Raw genomic sequence first — 20,529 nt, forward strand, 5'->3', positions numbered from 1 at the left:
CCAATGTTTCATTTCAAAGTCTGAATGTTATTTATATGATGTACACAAACACACATTATATGTCTGTTTCTATATTACAGTACACTGCCATAGCTAAAGACCAATTGGTTTATTATTTTACCACGAAAGATTATTCAAAAATTTAACATTAATCAATAGACCTGGATCTTAAATGATATTAACTTTAAGGAACAATGTTATTACAAAAGAATTTCCTCTAGAAGGCTCCTTCTGAAGTAACTGGCATTCTTTTTTTCCCCATGCCTGATCTGGGGCTTGAATTTGTTTTCTGGGTGCTATCCCTGAGCTGTTTTGCTCAAGAGTAGCACTCTACTACTTGAGCCACAGCTCTACTTCCAGCTTTTTGGTGATTAACTGGAGATCAGAGTCTCATAGACTTTCCCACTAGGGCTGATTTCAAACCACGATCCTCAAATCTCAGCCTCCTGAGTAGCTATAGCTAGGATTATAAGCATGAGCCATCAGCACCAAACTAATAACTGGTATTATTAGTGGTATAGAAAAATAATGCTCTGTCGAGAAAATAATTTCAAATTACATTTGTGCCCTTAAGCAAACACACTAAATATCAGTAAGTGAATTTTGAAGAAAAGCTAATACCACACTGTATACCTAGTTAAACTATGTGACTAATAATTTACAAAATAATTGGAAGAAAAGGAACCTACCAATCTAGAGAAAACTTGGAAAATTGCACTGTGTAACGTGGAACAACACGTCGAACTCTCCGAGGTGATCGCTCTCTCTCTCTTCGAGGAGATCTCTCCCGGGAACGTTTCCTCTGAGGTGATCTTTCTCTGGATCTACGTCTTTCTCTTTCCCTTTCACGACTTAAAGCAAATTATTTTTAAATTAGTAATACTTTTAGTATTATGGAAGAGTTCTTTAATGAGATACATTTACTAGGTAATGTAAACAAAATTTCACAGAAAACTCTTAAATTGTGGCAATATATGTTATACAATTTACCATCTTTACCATTTCTAAGTGTACAGTTCAGTGATACTAGTACTTCACATTTTTGTGCAGTCCTCTCCACCATCCTAGGGCATTTTTACAACATACCTTCGGTCATCTTTCCTGTTAGGTACTTGATCCCCTCTGTCATTCCTTCCTGAAAATCTAGAAGGTGGATCTAACCTTCGTGTTGGTTGGGGCTGTGAAACTATGCGAACAGGAGGCTGCAATAAACCAGCTTTGAAAGATACAGAAAAAAATTTAACTTGTTAAAAAAAGTTCAATAGCATTAATTACATGGTTGAATTACAGAGCCAGCCAAATAACTGGAATCACTAAAACTGTTTAACTAAAGTTAGGAAAATTTACTATTATTGAAGCTGACAATGTACTACGTCATGAATATTTCCCAAAATTGAAAGTTTAAAAATGCATTTTAAAACCTTATGTTTTATTTTCTACTTCCTAGGCACAGTACAAATTTAAAATAATTATGGACAAATGAGTCCTTCATAATCAAAGATTTAAAATGTTCACTTTCAACATTTCATCGTTGTGCAAGGAAGATATTTTTCTTTAAAATATGATTAATCTCATTATTTTAAAGGTTTAAAAGTCTTTAAAGGTCTAAGGTAAACAGAAGTACTACATTTCACAAAATAAGAAACATGAAGCATAAATTCATTCTTCCCATTAACATGATATATGACATTCACCATTCTATACATAAGACTATTATTCTGTTACTACTTTATGATGAAGATATTAATTCCTTGTATGTAATGCACTATTGTGTTCTTTTTTCTCTTTTTTTTTGGGAGAGGTCACTAGGCTTGGATCATGCGGCATACCACTTGAGCCATGCCCCAGTTCTACAGTGCTCATTTGAAGTACTGCTTGGCAATTTGTGTCAGGAAAAACTCAATTACCTGTCTCCTAAAAAAACAAAATGTTACCCTGGAAACATACAAGCAGTTTTCAATTTAGTAACATGTTCCCTGGGACTAACTGTAAAAGAAAGCAATGGAAAGCTGGGCACTGATGATTTATGCCTATAAGCCTAACTACTTACGAGACTAAAATCTGAGAATCATTGTTCAAAGCCAGAAAAGGCAGTAAAGTCTATAAGACACATCTCCAATTGACCAGAAAAAAAGCCAGAAGTGTAGGCTCAAGTGGTAGAACATCAGCCTTCTTGAGTGAAAAACTAAGAGTGTTCTAGACATGATTTCAAGCTCTAATGCTGCCATGCACACACACGCGCGCGCGCGCACGCACACACACGCACACACACACACACTCACACACTCACACTCACATTGACCTTTCAAGTTAGGAGTGGTGATAGTGGTGATACATAATCCCAGAACTGGGGAAGCTGAAGTAGAAGGATCACAACAAATTTCTGATGAAAGCAGAAAAAAAGGAATCAAGTCTATAAAGTATTTCTATATCCCTGAAGTTGTTCTCATCACTGTAAGTAAAGTAAAACACACTTCTTCTGAAATACATTAAAGGCATTTAAGCTTCCTTTCAGGTTTTCTTAAAATCTCTGTTTTTTATCTGTAACTAAAAGTATATAATCATTATAACTTGTATCATTTTACGTTAGGCAGAAACAAAAACAAAAGACATACTGAATACAATACCTTTCTGCTGTGGCTGCTGTAAGAGAGGCTGTGGCTGAGTCTGCAACAGTGGTGTAATAGAAGCTGCTGAAATCTGAGCCTGTAGAAGTGATTGAGGCTGGGGCTGAGCCTGAACACCAAATGTTGTCTGTGGTGCAATTGGCTGAAGTACAGCAGGAGGAGTCTTCAGTAAAGGCTGAGTTTGGGACTGATTCTTAAGGGGGGAAAAAAATTAAAAAAAGAAAAAATAAATTCCCTTGTAATCAGAAGACTCAATTATCAAGTTTTTATACTAACATGATTGTTTCATGTACCTGATTTGGTAGTGTTTGTATTCTTTGTGCATTCCACTTAAAAGGCATATTAGGATTATAAGTAGCTTCAACCAATACTCTGTCACCCACTTGGGGGGTTTTCCCTTTGACAGCGCTAGAAAAAAAAATAGAAACTCAAAAGAAGTTCCCACATATACAAAAATTTATACAAAAGAGCAAGCATCTATAATACTATGTGCATAGTATTTAAAGTATATACCTGAAATGAAAGCCTAGCAAGTTTTTTTTTGGTCAATCATGGGACTTAAACTCTGGGCCTGGGGCCCTCAGCTTTTTAGCTCAAGGCAAGTGCTCTACCACATAAGCCACAGCTACACTTCCCATTTTTTGATGGTTAATTAGAGATAAGAGTCTCAAGGACATTCCTGCCTGGGCTGGCTTTGAACTACAATCCTCATATCTCAGCCTCCAGAGTAGCTAGGATTACAGGTGTGAGCTGCTGGTGCCTGGCTTCCTAGCAAGCTTTTTAAGAAAGTACATTATTGGCTGAGGTCTTGTAGTGACTCTCTATCACATGGAATGCCCAGATTTCAAACCCCACAACTGTCTCTACCTCTCCCTACACTCTACCCTCCACCCCCCTCTCAAACAAGAGGCTTGAAAAATCTTCAAAACTGAGCTGGGCACAAGGCTTGTACCTGCCATTTTAGCTACTCATGAAGCTGAAATCTGGGGAATAGTGTCCAAAGCCACTTTAGGGAGGAAAGTCTGTGAGACTCATTTCCAAATAAGGACCCCCCAAAAAACAGAAGTAGACTTGTGGCTCAAGGAGTAGAGTGCTAGCCTTGAGCACGAAAGCTCAGGGACAGTACCCAGGCCCTGACTTCATGCCCCAGGACTAGCCCAATACAAATAAAAAACAAAAACAAAAAAATTTCAAAACTAATGTTTTACCTTTTCTTTTTCTTTTTTGTGTTTGTGGGGCTTGAACTCTGGGCCTGGACACTATCCCTAAGCTCTTCAGCTCCAGGTGAGTGCTCTACCACTTGAGCCATAGCGGGTTTTCTGGTGGTTAATTGGAAATAAGAGTCTCATGGACTTTCCTGTCTTGGTGGGCTTTGAACCATGATCCTCAGATCTCAGCCTTCTTAGTAACTAGGATTACAAGCATGAGCCAGTGGCACCTGGCATGTTTTACCTTCTATAAACAAACAGTATTATGTCCCCCAGTCTACAGTACTTTTCTTTTTTGTCGGTCATGGGGCCTGAACTCTGGACCTGGGCACTGTCTCTCAGCTCTTTTTTAGGGGGAGTCGGTCGTGGGGCTTGACCTCTGGGCTTGGGCGCTATCCCTGTGCTCTATAGCTCAAGGCAAGTGCTCTACCACTTGAGCCACAGCGCCACTTCTGGTTTTCTAGTGGTTTTATTGGAGATAAGAGTCTCACGGACTTTTCTGCCCAGGCTGGCTTTGAACCGTGATCCTCAGATCTCAGCCTCCTGAGTAGCTAGTTACAGGTGTGAGCCACCGGGGCGCCCAGATGTCCCTCATTTCTTTAGCTAAAGGCTATCACTCTACCACTTGAGCCACACCACATCTTTTGGCTTTTTCTGCTTATGTGGTGCTGAGGAATGGAACCCAGGACTTCATGCTTGCAAGGCAAGCACTGTACCACTGAGCTACCTTCCCAGCCCTTACAGTATTTTCTAATCCTAGAGTGTGATTTGCTTTGAATAAGACAGAGATTTGAAAAATAGGAAGTCCAACTAGAGAAAAATCTTGAACAGTATTATATTTCCCAAATACAATAATCCTAAGGCACATCAATAGAAACAGACTTGAAGTATCTAAGGAAGTTCAAGTTTCTTGCTACACGACTAAGCTACTTAAGTACTACTGTGAATGTTATTCCATCAATCTTTTGATCATAATATTATACAATTAAAAAAGTTAACAATCTGGGGCTGGGAAGGTGGCTCAGTGGTAGAGCGCTTGCCTTGCATGCATGAGGCCCTGGGTTCGATTCCTCAGCACCACATAAGCAAAAAAAAAAAGCCGGAAGTGGTGCTGTGGCTCAAGTGGTAGAACACTAGCCTAAAAAAAAGTTAACAATCTGTCTCATAAGATAAGTCAAACACAAGGTCAGATTTTCAAAAGCCTAATACTATTTCAACCCCCATCCAACTCCATGAGTATCAACAGAAATGTCACTTAACTCTGATAAAACATTTATAAGGAATTCACCTTCATCAGTTATTTAATACTCAAACAAAGGCAGAGATAAAAACATAGGCAAACTAAATGATTAAAGAAGTACAAGCTTGCACCAGTAGGTCATGCTAGTAATCCTAGCTACTTAGGAGGCTGAGATCTGAAGATCATGGTTTGAAACTAGCCCAGAAAGTAAAACCTGTAAGACTTTTTTTTTTTTTGTCATGGGGCTTGAATTCAGGGTCTAGGTACTGTCCATGAGTTTTCTTGCACAAGGCTAGTGCTCTACCACAGCTCCACTTCTGGTTTTCTGGTGGTAACTGAAGATAAGTGTCTCAGGGACCTTCCTGCCCAGGCTGGTTTTAAACCATGACCCTTAGATCTCAGCCTCCTGAATAACTAGGATTACAGACACCAAAGCCCAGCTGCCTAAGAAACTATGAGCACAAAAGCCGAGAGGCAGTGGGCAGGACCAGTAGGTTCAAGCCCCAAGACCAGTACATATGCACAAATTACAGTTAAATTATAAATCCTTACCACAATTGAATATTCTATACCAAATACATGAATCTGTCAGGAGACTAATAGAAAGGATGACACTGATAAAGATACATTTTACTCATAAACTGACGTGTTAAAAATTGAAACTCCTTTGTAAAGGTAATTTTAAAAAATAAATTTAATTTTTTAAAAAAGGAAACTATCTACCAACATCAAATAAAGTTTACCTAAGCTGAAAGAATACATCTTCATCCACAAATCCAAAGGTATCATGTAGCTTTGTAACCACTCCTGTGAAAACTCGCTGTTTCTGAGGCTGAGTTTGTTGCTGACTGGACCGTGGTGTTGGATATGATACGGTTATCTGTGCTGCAGGCTGAGGAGTAGACAGGCTAAGGCTCGTAGGCAGTGCAACCGCTGGCTAGCAAACAAAATCAATTATCACATTAAAACACTAACATAAAAATTTGTAAAAAACTGTTTAGAATCAAATCTGAAAAACTAAATTATTTTCAACCTATTTCATCAACAAGTTAAATAAGTGTTTTAATAGTCCATACCAAGAAAAAAGGTATACTAAGTTTCAAAAACATTAGTTATTGAGTAGAAATTCAAAATCCACTCTAGCAACCTGGTGCTACTAGCACTCTGTAATGCCAGCTACTCAGGAGGCTAAGATCTGAGGATCTTCTGTCCAGGATCAGCCTGGACAGAAAAGTCCTTAAGGTTCAATCTCCAATTAATCAGCTAAATACAGAACTGGATTCAAAGCTTAAGCAGAAGAGTGCCAGCCATTAGCAAAGAGAGTATGAGGCTCTGAGACCAAGCCTTGGTACTGGCACCAAAAGAAAAGAACACACACATGCGTGCATGCGCACACATACACACCAGGGTAGAAGTGTAGCTCAAGTGGCAGAGTAGCAATCTTGGATGACAAAGCTAAGGGACAATACCCAGGTACTGAGTTCAAGCCCCAGTACTGGCAATGGGGGGAGGGGGAGAGGAAGTCATTTCCTTTTTAAAACTGCCTAGTAGATTTCATTACAATTTCATAACATGAAAACATTCCAGGTCAGGAAACTATGGTCTCTAGGCCAAATATAGCCCATACCTTGTCTTTATACAGTTAACAAGCAGAAAATGGCTTAAAAGAATGTGACAAAATTCTGTTAGGTGCACAAACATATGGTAATGCTATACATTAAAATCTAGGGGTAAACCAGGTGTGGGTGGCTCACACCTGTAATCCTAGCTACTCAGGAGGCTGAGATCTGGGGATCGTGGCTTAAAGCCAGCCCCAGCAGGAAGTCTGTGAGACTCTTATCTCTAATAAACCACCAGAAAACTGGAAGTGGCGCTGTGGATCAAGTGGTAGAGCGCTAGCTGGACCTGAAGAGCTGAGAGACAGTGCCCAGACTCAGAGTTCAAGCCCCATGACCCCCCCACCCCCCCAAAATAAAAATCACTAGTGCCTAGTGGCTCCTGTCTATAATAGTAGCAACTCATGAGACTGAAATATGAGGATGCTGGGCAGGAAAATACATAAGATTCTTTTTCTTTTTCTTTTTTTGCTTATGTGGTGCTGAGGAAGCGAACCCAGGGCCTCAGGCATGCAAGGCAAGCGCTCTACCACTGAGCCACCTTTCCAGCCCTACATAAGATTCTTAACTCCAATTAAATACTAAAAAAGCCTGAGGTAGAGCTGTGGTCCAAGTCACAGGGCACTAGCCTTGAGTGAAAGAAGTCAGGTTCAGCACCCAGGCCCTGAATTCAAGCCCCAGGACTGGCAGAAAATAATAGTAATCAGTAAAATTGTGAGCACTGGTGGCTCAAACCTGTAATCCTAGCTACTCAGGAGGCTGAGATCTGAGAATCACGGTTCAAAGCCAGCACCAGCAAGAAAGTCCAGGAGACCCTTACCTCCAATTAACCAACAGAAAACCGGAAGTGGTACTGAAGCTCAAGTGGTAGAATATTAGCCTTGAGCTGAAGAGCTGAGGGACAGACCTCAGGCCCAGGGTTCAAACCCCACAATCAATAACAACAAAAAGAAATAAAAGGGCTATTAGTGTGGCTCAAGCAGCAGAGCACCAGGAATAGTAAGTACAAAGCCCTGTACTCAAACACTAGTGCAAAGAGAAGAACCAAAAAATCAAAAACAAACCAAGGAGCTGAGAACGTGGTTTAGTGGTGGAGTGCTTGCCCCTAGCATGCATGAAGTCCTGGTTTGGTTCCTCAGAAGCACATACAAAGAAAAAAAAAAAGCCTCAAGTGGTGCTGAAGCTCAAATGGTAGAACATTAGCCTTGAGCTGAAGAGCTGAGGGACAGTGCTCAGGCCCTGAGTTCAAGCTCCAGCACTGGCAAAAAACAAAAAACAAAACAAAATAAAAAACAAACTTCCAGTCCTCATAAATGTTAAGCATTGTCTTTTCTTCTGCACTATATCTTCAATCACTAACATGCCAATTTTTTATTATTGTTGGTCATGGGACTTGAACTCTGGGCCTACAAGTTGAACCTCAGCTTAAGGCTAACGCTCTACCACTTGAGCCACTGCACCACTTCCAGTTTTCTTTTTTTTTTTTTTTTTTTTGTCGGTCGTGGGGCTTGAACTCTGGGCCTGGGCGCTGTCCCTCAGCTCTTCAGCTCAAGGCGAGCGCTCTACCACTTGAGCTACAGCGCCACTTCCGGTTTTCTGGTGGTTTATTGGAGATAGGAGTCTCACGGTCTCTCCTGCCCGGTCTGGCTTTGAACCGGGATCCTCAGATCTCAGCCTCCTGAGTAGCTAGGATTACAGGCGTGAGCCACCAGCGCCCGGCCACTTCCAGTTTTCTGAGTGATTTATTGGAGATAAGAATTTCAGGGGCTGGGAAGGTGGCTCAGTGGTAGAGCGCTTGCCTTGCATGCCTGAGGCCCTGGGTTCCATTCCTCAGCACCACATAAGCAAAAAGAAAAAAGCCAGAAGTGGCACTGTGGCTCAAGTGGTAGAGCGCTAGCCTTGAGCTGAAGAACTGAGGGACAACACCCAGGCCCAGAGTTCAGGCCCCATGACTAGACCCCTCCCAAAAAAAAAAAAAAAAAAAAAAGAATTTCACGGATTTTCCTGCCCGGGCTGGCTTTGAACCAAGATCCTCAGATCTCAGCCTCCTGAGTAGCTAGGATTACAGGCGTGAGCCACAGGCACCCAGGTCCATGAGACTCTTGTCTCCAATAAGCCACCAGAAAATTGTAAGTGGTGCTGTAGCTCAAGTAGTAGAGGGCTAGCCTTGAGCTGAGGGACAGTGCCCAGGCCTAGAGTTCAAGCTCCATAACTGACCAAAAAAACAACAACAAAAAAAAAACAAACAAAATACAGGAAAGAAGCTAGAGGTGCCTGGCTAGCAAGCATGAGACCCACTTCAAACTCTAGTTCACACATGCAAAAAATAAAAAATTCTTTTATTTCCTATAAAGAAAATATGAGACAGGTTACATAACTCAAATAGTAAGACACTTGCTTAGAGAGCGATCTATATTTCATAACGCAATACTAAAAAAGAAAATAAAATAAAAAAGGAAAAAGATAATGTGAAAGAAGCACAGATCCCTAAGTACAAACCCAAATACTACAGAAAAAGCCAAAAAAAAGTTTTAAGTTATAGTAAGATTTCATACTTTATAATAGCTTGGCACGTATGCAAAACACTCAAACTAGCATAACACATTCCTATATTTACTTAGCAATATATAATCACAGAAATTTGAATGAAGATATAGGATAGAATTAAAATTTCAGTTGTCCTCTTTATTCAGATATCAAAATAAATGAATAATTAAAAACCCAGGAAACTAACCTGTGTTAAAATGGTCTGCTGAGGCTGCTGTAACTGAAAGAAATAAAAATAAAAAAGAATCAATCAGAACTGCTTCACAGAAAAATACCTTTTAGGGTCGGAAATGTGGCTTAGTGGTAGAATGCCTAATATCCATGAAGCCCTGGGTTTGATTCCTCAGCACCACATAAACAGAAAAGCTAGAAGTGGCACTGTGGCTAGCCTTGAACAAAAGAAACTCAGTTACAGTGCCCAGGCCCTGAATCCAAGCCCCAGGATTGGCAAAAAAGAAAAAAGAAAGAAGAAAAAAAAAAGAAAAGAAGAAAATATACCTTTTGCTTTTTTTTTTTTTTTTTTTGATTAGTTGTGGGGCCTGGACTCTGGGCTTGGGCGCTGTCCCTCAGCTCTTTAGCTCAAGACTACAGCATTACCACTTGAGCCATGGTGCCACTTCCGACCTTTTCTGCTTATGTGGTGCTGAGAAATCAAACCCAAGGCCTCATGCATGCAAGGCAAGCACTCTACCACCTTCCCAGGCCATACCTTTTAATTTTATTGAGCCTTTTTGTTGTTGTTGTTGATGGGTGGTGGTGGTCGTGGCGGCTGAACTCTGGGCCTGGGTGCTGGCTCTCAGCTCTTCAGATCAAGCCTCAAGGCTAGCACCTACCACTTGAGCCACAGCACCACTTCCAGCTTTTTTCTGCTTATGTGGTGCTGAGGAATCAAACCCAGGGCCTCATGCATGCGAGGCAAGCACTCTACCACTGAGCCAACTTCCCAGCCCTATTGTGAGTCTTTTATGATAAAGCCCAAGCCAGCCTTGAATTTACCATCCTCCTGTCTTATTCTTGGCAAGATCTATGATTACAGTTCTGTACTATCAGGCCTAGCAGAAAATTGCCTCTTAAACACTACATTATTTTTTTTAATAATATAACATAATAAATAACATACCATTTGTTATAAGACTAGCTACAACTTTTTAAGCATCTGCAAATCTGATACATAGAAGTAATTTGTTCCAAAGCAAACACTTAGCTAAATTTAATTAAGTTTCACACCTGATTTCTGAGGATCCTAGTTCAAAGACAGCTTGGACAGGAAAGACCATGAGACTGTCCTCTCTAAATAACCACCAGAAAACTAGAAGCGGTGCTGTGGCTCAAAGTGGTAGAAAAGAAAGAGCTCATGGATAGTGCCCAGGCCCACGACTAATAAAAAAAAAAGGAAGGAAAAAAAACAATAAAAAAAAAAAAAAACAGAAAGTCCTGGCCATCCAGTTCATATATATATGCCTGAAATGAGACACACTCATATTAAGTGGTCAGATTTGCCCTAGGCAGTTACCTAGGTATATGAGTATATACACATTGAGATATAACCTTCATGGCAACAGTAAGATCTTTTGTTTACTAGAAAGAAAACAACTCATGTGAAGGATGAAAAATAAACTACAGAATACAAATATAAGCCTAACAATCCGTATGCAGTTCTAATTCAAAACAATTTTTTTTGGGTGGAGGAGGTCGGTCATGGGACTTGAACTCGGCCTGGGCACTATCCCACAGCTCTTCAGCTCTAGAGCTCTACCACTTGAGCCACAGCACTACTTCTGATTTTCTGAGTGGTTTATTGAAGATAAGAGTCTCACAGACTTTCTTGCCAGGGCTGGCTTGGAACCTTGATCGGCAGATCTCAGTCTCCTGAGTAGCTAGGATTGTAGGCCTGAGTCACCAACGCCTGGCTCAAAATAGTTTTAACCAGGGACAAGTGGCTCACACCACTCAAGCAACTCCAGAAGCTGATATGAAGATCACAGTTTCAAGCCAACCCAGGTGGGAAAGTCTATGAAACTCTATTCCCAATTAAGCCAGAAGTGAAACTGTAACTCAAGTGGTACAGTGCCAGCCTTGAGCAAGAAAAGCTCAGCAGCAGTGCCCAGGTCCTGAGTTCATGGCCCAGGATTAGCAGTAAAAAAATAATAAAAATTTGGCATGGGAAATATAAACTAACCTGTTGCTGCACACTATACAAGGCCTGCTGAGGTTGTGAATATTGCTGAAAGATGAAAAAAATCGGGTTATTCAATGAAAAATGTGTTAGTTTTATACATTCTCAAAAGTAACATTCTTACATTAAAATATATAGTCAAAAACAAACTTTTTAGAATAGCTAAAGTTGAATTTTTTTCAAATAACAATATGTGAATTTTCAGTATGTAATTCTACTTTCCCATATATGCTAGGCATATACAGTATTTTTTCTTACATGTTAAATTTACCATGAAAAAAATCATTAAGATAGTCACATATTCCTTGTTCTAGCTACTCAGATTTATAGTTTATGTCACACATTAACTTATTAAAAGCCCACCTGTTGCAATGCAGCTGCAGCAGCAGCAGCTTGTTGCTGTAATGCTGCAGTTTGTGTTAACTGATAGTTTGCTGGTGTTTGTGTGGTCAGGCCTGCTGCTGCCAAGGCAGTCTGCTGGGTATAAATGGTAGGAGATGCTCCAAGAAGTGATGGCTGCTGAACACCTAGTGCAGCTAAAATGACATTAAAGGGGGTAAGGAGAAACCAAGATTATTTTGCTTCCTTCCATCAATTTTCCATGAGAGCTTAATTACTACAGAATTTCAGTGGTGCTGCTGAATTCAACTGAGACTAGCTAGCTACACAGGGAGACCATCACTCATAAAAAAAAAAGAAAAAGAAAAGAAAAACACACACAAAACAACCTGGGTGCCGGTGGCTGACGCCTGTAATCCTAGCTACTCAGGAAGCTGAGCTCTAAGGATCATGGTTCAAAGCCAGCCAGGGCAGGAAAGTCCATGAGACTCTTCCCTTCAATAAACCACAAGAAGTGGCACTATGGCTCAAGTGGTAGAGTGCTAACCTTGAGCTGAAGAGCTGAAGGACAGCGCCCAAGCCCAGAGTTGAAGGCCCACAACCAACAAAACAACAACAACAAAAAACCAGTCAGGTGCTGGTAACTCACACCTGCAATCTCAGATATTCTGGAGGTTGACATCTAAGGATCAAGGTTAGAAGCCAACCTGGGCAGGAAAGTCTGTAAGACTCTTATTTCCAATAAACTGCTCAAAAAAAGCCAGAAGTGGAGCTGTGGCTCAAGTGGTAGAATACTAGCTTTGAGATGGGCCTGTAATCCTAGCTACTCAGGAGACTGAGAGCTGAGGATTGCAGTTCAAAGCCAGCCCGGGCAGGAAAGTCCATGAGACTCTCATCTCCAATAAACCACTCAGAAAACTGGAAGCGGGACTGTGGCTCAAGTGGTACAGTTCAAACCCCAGGACTGATGACAAAAAAAAAAAGAATACTAACTTTGACCAAAAAAAAGCACAGGGATAGTACACAGGCCCTGAGGTTCAAGCCCCAGAACTGGCACAAAAAAACAAAACATACATAAAAAATAATTCAACAGTACAACGATAAATAACCTTATTAGTACCTAGACAAAGGACCTGAATAAGTATTCCTCAAAAGTGATATAATAGCCGGGTACCGGTAATTCACACCTGTAATCCTAGCTACTCAGGAGGCTCAGATCTGAGGATCACAATTCAAAGCCAGCCCGGGCAGGAAAGTCCATGAAACTCTTATCTCTAATTAACCACCAGAAAACCAGAAGTGGCGCCGTGGCTCAAGTGGTAGAGTGCTCGCCTTGAGCTGAAGAGCTCCGAGAGCACCCAGGCCTAGAGTTCAAGCCCCACAACTGACCAAAAAAAAAAAAAGGCAAACACAGACTAGTTATTAGTGTTCAGTGGTGCAATGCTTGCCTAGCATAAGCAATACTCTGAGTTTGATCCCCAGCAGCAAGTGGGAGTAAGCTCATGCAATTTAAACAGACATGCATGTAGGCATAAAAACAAATGGTTAACAACTGCTGATAAGGATGTGGAACACTTGCAGACTGTTCGTTGGAATGTAGATTATTAGTATCATGGAAACAGTATGGAAGTACCTCAAAAAATTAAAATAGAACTACCATATAATTCACCAATGGATATTCAAAAGACATGAAACCAGTTGTCTATATTCAAAGAGTCTGCATCAACAGTATGAACCAAACTCAGGTCAAAATTTTTTAACAAGAGTACTGTGTCTATTATAGTGAATATGTACAAACTTTTTTCTGTATAAGAATAAAGTATAGCCAGGTGCTGGTGGCTCACACCTATAATCGTAGCTATTCATGAGGATGAGATATGAAGATTGAAGTTCAAGGCCAGCCCAGGCAGGACAGTCCCCATGCAACCATTAACTCCAATTAACCACCAGAAAACCAGAAGTGGCACTGTGGCTCCAAGTGGTAGAACACTACCCTTGACCTAAAGAGTTTAGGGACAGAGTCCAGACCCCGAGTTCAAGCCCCATGACCAACAAAAAAGAATACAACTATGTACAAAGCATCTACAGTGTCACGTATTGAAAGATAACTTTCTTAGAATCAAACACCTCCTTGGACAATCTGCTGCAGCCTTCAAGATTAATTTTTTCTTTTAGTGCCGGGGCTGGGGCTTGAACTGAGAGCCTAGGCATTGTCTCTGAGCTTTCATGCTAAAGGCTAGCACTCCTCCACTTGAGCCACAGCTGCATTTCTGGCTTTTTGGTGTTTAATTGGAGCTGAGTTTCAAGGAGTTTTCTGCCTAGTCTGAACTTTAATCCTCAGATCTAAGACTTCTGTGTAGATAGGATTACAGGTGTGAGGCACCAGCACCCTGCTCCAGATTCTGTTCTAACTAAGCCCATATGATAGAACCCAATGACTGAAAATATTTATTATCATTGACTTAATATTAAGTTGGAAGACTCTGGCTACATCTATAATCTTAGCTACCCAGGAAGCTGAGAGCAAGAAAGAACTGGAAGATAAGTTTGAAGCTAGTAGGGGCAGAAAAGTCACTAAGACGGGCTGGGAAGGTGGCTCAGTGGTAGAGCACTTGCCTTGCATGCTCGAGGCCCTGGGTTCGATTCCTCAGCACCACATAAAAAAAAAGCCGGAAGTGGCGCTGTGGCTCAAGTGGTAGAGTGCTAGCCTTGAGCTGAAGAGCTGAGGGACAGTGCCCAGGCCCAGAGTTCAGGCCCCACGACCGGACCCAAAAAAAAAAAAAAAAAAAAAAAAAGTCACTAAGACTCCAGCCCAAAAGCCAGAATTGTGCTCAAGCCTATTATCCTAGCTAATCAGAGAGGCTGAGATCTGAGGATTGCAGTTTGAAGCTAGCCCAGGCAGGAAAGTCTCATCTCTAATAAACCACTCACAAATCCAAAGTGACACAGTGGTTCAAGTGATAAGAGTGCTAGGCTTGAGCACAAAGAGGCTCAGGGACAGCACCCAGGACCTGAGTTCAAGCCCATGACTGACACCCCCCCCCCCAAAAAAAAGAGTTAGAAGTACTATGGTAGAATGCTAGCCTTGAGTAGAAAAGTGAACAAGAGTAAGAGGCCCTGAGTTCAAGCCCCAGTATTGCAAAAAGAAAAAAGAATGGCAATTTCTGTATCGTTCTTAGAAGAAACAGAATCAGAAATACAGGCACAAAGAACAAAAGTATCATTTAAAGGGAGATGAGGGTACAGTTCAGTGGTATGGTAAAACACCTGTCTTGTTTGTACTAAGTCCTGTGTCAATTCCCAGCAACACTAAAGGAAAAAAAAAGTACTCTGAGTTGAACAACTCTGTTACACTTTTTATACTATATGATCGATGTTATAAGTCTCCTCAAATACTGATATATCTGGAGTATTCCAGTGGTTGCTTAAAAAAAAAAGTGAAAGTGGCATCTAAACTATTATTCGTTTGGGCATGTGTGTTAGTACCCAGACAAGAACTCAGGACGTGGCTGTTGCTTAACTTTCTTGCTCATGCCTGGCACTCTACCACTTGAGAATGCTATCAGTCCTATGTTAATATTTTGACGAAATCTTTATTTAGGTGGGGGTGGAGGGAGGACAGTACTGGGGTTTTAACTCAGGGCCTTGCACTTTCTAGGCAGGTGCTCTATCACTAAGCAATAACGCCAGCCCTTTCTTCTTGCTCTGGTTATTTGTATGTGCTAGTATATAGGGACTTGAAGAGCTTCAAACTCTCTCTAGCCTTTTTTTCCCCCACAGCTGGTACTCTACCACTTGAGCCATGCTTTTTCAGCATTTTACTAGGTAATTGGAGATAGTTTTTGAATCTTGATTCTCCACATTTCAGCCTCCTGAGTAACTAGGATTATAGATGGGAGCCACTGTCTCCCAGCTATGCTCACATTTTGATCAGGGTGGAACCTGACTGCAACCCTGTGGTTGTTCTTTTGTTTTGCTTTGCTTTTGACCCACTAGCTTGACACTTCTCATCCTAGGTGGAATGACAGGTGTCTGTCACCATACCCAGTTTCTTCCATTGATGGAAATACCAGTAACTCTTCTGTCCAGTCTAATATGGAACCACAATTCTCTTGATCTCAGCTACCCAGGCAGCTGGGATGACTGCATACAGCAATTGACTGAGAAGGCGTCTTAAGTGCATATTCAGACTGGCCTTGAACTGTCATCCTCCCAAACTTAACCTTCCAAGTGGAGATGATTACAGCACTTAGCTATGACTTTTTTCTTTAAATAGGGGATAGGGGAGTACCAAGGCCTGAACTCAAGGCCTTGTGCTCCTACTCCACGTTTTTGCTCACAGCGAGCTATTCGACCATGTGAGCCATACCTCTACTCTGGCATTTTGCTTTTTAAAGTGAAGATAAAATCTCACAGATTATTCTGCCAGGGCTGGATTTGAATCAAAATCCTCCAGGCCTCAGCATTCTGAGTAACTAAGATGATAGATACTCAGGTTGAAGAAATATTTTTCATGTGTTTTGCTGACCTTTTTCCCTTCAAATTATATTTGAAGCTGTTAACAAAAAAATTAGCAATTACATTTAGCTTAAAATGTTCCCAGGTACTGCTAGAACACATCAGTAATCCTAAACTACAGCATACTGAGATCTGAGGTAGTTTGAAGCTAGCTCCAGCAGAAAAGCCTTGAACTCAGGCCCTGAGTACAAGCCCTAGGACCAGCTTCCCCAAAAAAGAAGAAAAAAAATCGTATTTAGGTAGCTTGAGGTATGGCTCAAGTGATACAGTGCCAGCTGTGAGTAAAAAATCAGAGTTCCAGGCCCCAAGTTCAAGCAATAGTACTAGCATGCACACATAAACACACATGTGAAAATATACTCTTAGTTGGATATGGCTGAGGTATGCCTATTATGATCCCAGCTCCAAAAGAGGCTGTATGTAGGAGTATCAGGTTAGAGAACTGTCTCAGGCAAAAATGAAAGCCTCTACTTGAAAAATAACTAAAGAAAAAAAAATCTCTTAAAATCAGGTACAATGCTCAAAAACCAAAAATAAATTTAACGCTGGGCGCTGATGGCTCACACCTGTAATCCTAGCTACTCAGGAGGCTCAGACCTGAGGATCTCGGTTCAAAACTAGCCTGGGCAGAAAAGTCCATGAGATTCTTATCTCCAATTAACCACCAGAAAACTGAAGTGGTGCTGTGGCTCAAATGGTACAGTGCTAGCCTTGAGCTTAAGAGCTCAGGGACAGCTCCCAAGCCCAGAGTTCAAGGCCCACAACTGACAATCAATCAATCAATCAAGCCCTGTGCCTGTGGCTTATGCTTGTAACCCTAACTAATCAGGAGGCTGAGATTTGAGGATAGTGGTTTGAAGCCAGCCTGGGCTGGAAAGTCTGTGAGATTCTTATCTCCAATAAACTACTCAAAAAAGTCAGAAATGGCGATGTGGATCAAGTTGTAGAGCACTCACCTTGAGCACAGAGAGGCTCAAGAACAGTGTCCAAGCTGAGTTCAAGCCCAAGGACCAGCAAATAATACATAAATAAATTTAACTTACACAGAAATTTGCTTAGTTCTGACAATTCCCTCTAATGATGAGAAAATGATTAGTCACAAAAGTTAAGTCACAAAGCAAACGAGAAAATATTATTCAGCATTTAGGCCAAAATACAGCACCTCAAAGCTAGATTTTTTTTTTTGGGGGGGGGGGGTGTCCGGTCGTGGGGCCTGGGCGCTGTCGCTCTATCACTGAGTTACCTTCCCAGCCCCAAAGCTAGATATTTTATTTAAAGCAGCATCACTGGAACCTACTCTTCAATTTTTATAAGAAAACTAAGGGCTGGGAAGGTGGCTCAGTGGTAAAGCGCTTGCCTTGCATGCATGAGGCCCTGGGTTCGATTCCTCAGCACCACATAAGCAAAAAGAAAAAAGCCAGAAGTGGCACTGTGGCTCAAGTGGTAGAGCGCTAGCCTTGAGCTGAAGAGCTGCGGGACTGTGCCCAGGCCCAGAGTTCAGGCTCCACAACCGGACCCAAAAAAAAAAAAAAAAAAGAAAACTAAGACTGGATGCTAAAAATACTTCCCTACTCACTGAAGAGAACTGTGTGTCAGCAAAACCTCAGATTTTGAAGAATTCTGATTAATGGTATGTCCAAGACTATCCAGAAGTAATTTCAAACAGCACCAGTAGATAGTAATAAATGCATTTTATATATTTATATGTTTACATTTGGAATATCTACAAATTTCAGAAAGGGGAGACATGTTTACTATTTTTTGACAAAATCAATAAACCTTTGATGTCTCTTTTGCTCAGTCTTAAAAACTAATGTCTGTAACATACATACAAATAATTACAACATAAATGTTAAGAGCTATAGATAATAGAATACTACCATACAACTACTTTATTGATACAACAGAAACATGAATTTAAAACAAAATGTATGCTGTTGAGCTAAACATGCTTAGTTTATCAAAGCATGGCAACATAAAACTTGCTTCTGGAAGCACAGAAGTTGTTAATACTTCCAGTTCCTGTTTCAGCAAATCAAGTCAATTCTAAGTTTCTTATAATTTAACATGGAGAAATATTAGATCTGAATGAAATACGATTTATGTTATTCAAGAGTAATTAAATACACTATAAGGACAAGGAATGTGGCTTAGTGGTAGAGGGCTTGCCTAGCATGCATGAAGCCCTGGGTTTGATTCCTCAGTACCACATAAACAGAAAAAGTTGGAAGTGGCACTGTGGCTCAAGTGGTAGGGTGCTAGCATTGAGCACAGAGGCTCAAGGACAGTGCCCAGGCACTGAGTTAAAGCCCCAAGCCTCCCTTCCTCCTCCCCCAAATAACTAAAAAAACTGTGAAACTATTTTAAGAGCTTGAAATATATACATTGCCCCTACCCCCTTCCTTTTGAGCTGGGTGTGGTACAAGCACTCAGGAGGTCTAAGCAGGACACCAGTTTGAGGCCAGACTAGAATATGTAATGTTTCCAAGCCAGGCTGGACAACATAGTAAATCTTCACAAATAAAGGGCACACCATTTGGGACACATCATTTGTAAATATTTTGCCTTATCATGCACAGCCTAAATCAACACAGTCATGAGAGGGCTCCCCAGCGCGCACCCCCCCCCCCTTACCACGAGTTTACAGTAGCTGACCTGGCTGTGATACTGCAGTGGCTGTAAACTGAGTAGCCCAGGGCGGATTCTTCTGTCCTCCAAACTGAGCCATGATGCAAGGGGGGAAAAAACCTTCACTGTTTCTCTTCTATAGCAGCGATCTATTAAGAAAGGATCCATGTTTCAAAGTTCAACCTCACCAAAGGGTATCTGGAATAGTGTATCAAGGACTTCCTCAATAGAAATAACTATAACATTTGAAATAAGGCAAAAAAAAAAAAATCTTACATCAACTGAGTCGCCAAAAGTACTTTTTTTTTTTTAAAGTATTAAGGGGGTAGACTTCAAAGAAAGGTACTTCCCTCCATGACTACAAACCATCACATTTAGACAGAAAACCATCTGCCGTTATCTACCTGGTGGTTAGAGTTTTACATAGGCTGCGTGTTTTTCTCTGGGCGAGGGAATGGAAACTCATCCAGTCGAAATGAAACCAATGAAGGGAAATTGGCATGAGACACACCCACCCCCAAATAAAAATAGAAGACCCTTTTAGTAACGATCATCTCTACTTTCTGGAAAGGGGAGGGAGGGAGGGGGATCACCATTAGGGTCTTCTTCCCCCCCCCCCCGGCTGCTCCGCTGAGGAGAGGTTAAGGATAACCCATGCGTCCTTCAGAACCCTCGGAGAAGACCCTCTTCCTCCCCAGGAAGGAAAATCAAGCCCAGAAACCGCGACGCTCTCGGTGCGCGCATCTCCCGGCATGTTTGCCACCACTCCCTCCGACCGACGCGCAGGAGCGCGGCCATCCATCTTCCTCCGGCCCCAGCTGCCTGCGGGCCAGGCGCAGACCCGGGAAGACGGGATCGGCCGCCCCAGCTTCCCGCCGGGGGAAGCGCTAACCCGGGATACTCACAGCCCGGGACTAGGCAGACGCCAGGCCTCACGGGGCGCCTCCATCCCCGCCACCCCAATCCCGGCGCCTCCCTTCACCCCTCCCCCGCCCCGGAAGCCGCCGGGCTAACACCTTGTCCGTGCGGACGAGACGGAGCGGCCTTCGGGGAGCGAGGCCAAGGGGCGCGGGCGGCCGCGGGGCCGGGAGCGCGGCGGCGGGGGAGGGGAGGCCGCGCGGGGCCTGCTCCGACCCGCACAAAAGGGACCGCGTCCCTCCCGCCTCGGTCCCACGAGAGCCCCGCCGTCGCCGGCCTGCGGCTACTGGGTCACCAAAACCGGCACCCCCGACCCTTCTGAGCATCCGCTAAGATGTTAGAAACCTTGGCTCCGCCACCCGTTGCTCTAACCACACGTTAACCAAACCTTCACCTGAGTCGGGTCCCGGCTAACACCGAAGCCATTTCAAACCCGTCAGCCGTGCGCGCATGCGCCAACTTCCCCGTCTCGTTCCACGCCGTTCCCCCACCCCAGCAGCTGAAGGAATGACGCTTACGGCCTGACGTCATACGTGCGCGCTCCCCGGCTCGCTCTCTTGAAACTCGTCCCTCGGACTACACCGCTAGAATGGGAGCGCGCCTGAGAAGTTACCTTGGCTTCGCTGAACAATGGGCGGCGACGTGCCTGGAAGCCCGCGCCGAGGAAAAAGCCTGGGAAGGAGACAAAACGGTGGTCACGTGACCTAGGCAG

At 42.4% G+C, this 20,529-nt stretch overlaps 1 protein-coding gene across 2 annotated transcripts in view; it reads right to left on the bottom strand.

The window, feature by feature from the left end:
* Positions 1-20,305, bottom strand: part of Ccar1 (cell division cycle and apoptosis regulator 1) — a 51,398-nt gene extending 31,093 nt beyond the window's left edge. For both annotated transcript variants that reach the window (XR_011371550.1, XM_070020965.1), the window contains exons 1-10: positions 20,212-20,305; positions 18,927-19,048; positions 11,778-11,950; positions 11,418-11,462; positions 9,426-9,458; positions 5,819-6,012; positions 2,921-3,035; positions 2,628-2,820; positions 1,087-1,216; positions 690-851 (exon numbers count right to left, since the gene is read on the bottom strand). Coding sequence is in view for 1 of the 2 variants with exons in the window: in XM_070020965.1 (XP_069877066.1) it covers positions 690-851; positions 1,087-1,216; positions 2,628-2,820; positions 2,921-3,035; positions 5,819-6,012; positions 9,426-9,458; positions 11,418-11,462; positions 11,778-11,950; positions 18,927-18,999 (1,118 nt within the window). In the remaining variant the exon portion in view is untranslated. The remainder of the gene's footprint in view (positions 1-689; positions 852-1,086; positions 1,217-2,627; positions 2,821-2,920; positions 3,036-5,818; positions 6,013-9,425; positions 9,459-11,417; positions 11,463-11,777; positions 11,951-18,926; positions 19,049-20,211) is intronic.
* Positions 20,306-20,529: the final 224 nt, after the last annotated feature.

Source organism: Dipodomys merriami, unplaced genomic scaffold, assembly GCF_024711535.1.
Source record: "Dipodomys merriami isolate MVZ:Mamm:240054 unplaced genomic scaffold, mDipMer1.0.p SCAF_14, whole genome shotgun sequence".
NCBI lineage: Eukaryota > Metazoa > Chordata > Mammalia > Rodentia > Heteromyidae > Dipodomys > Dipodomys merriami.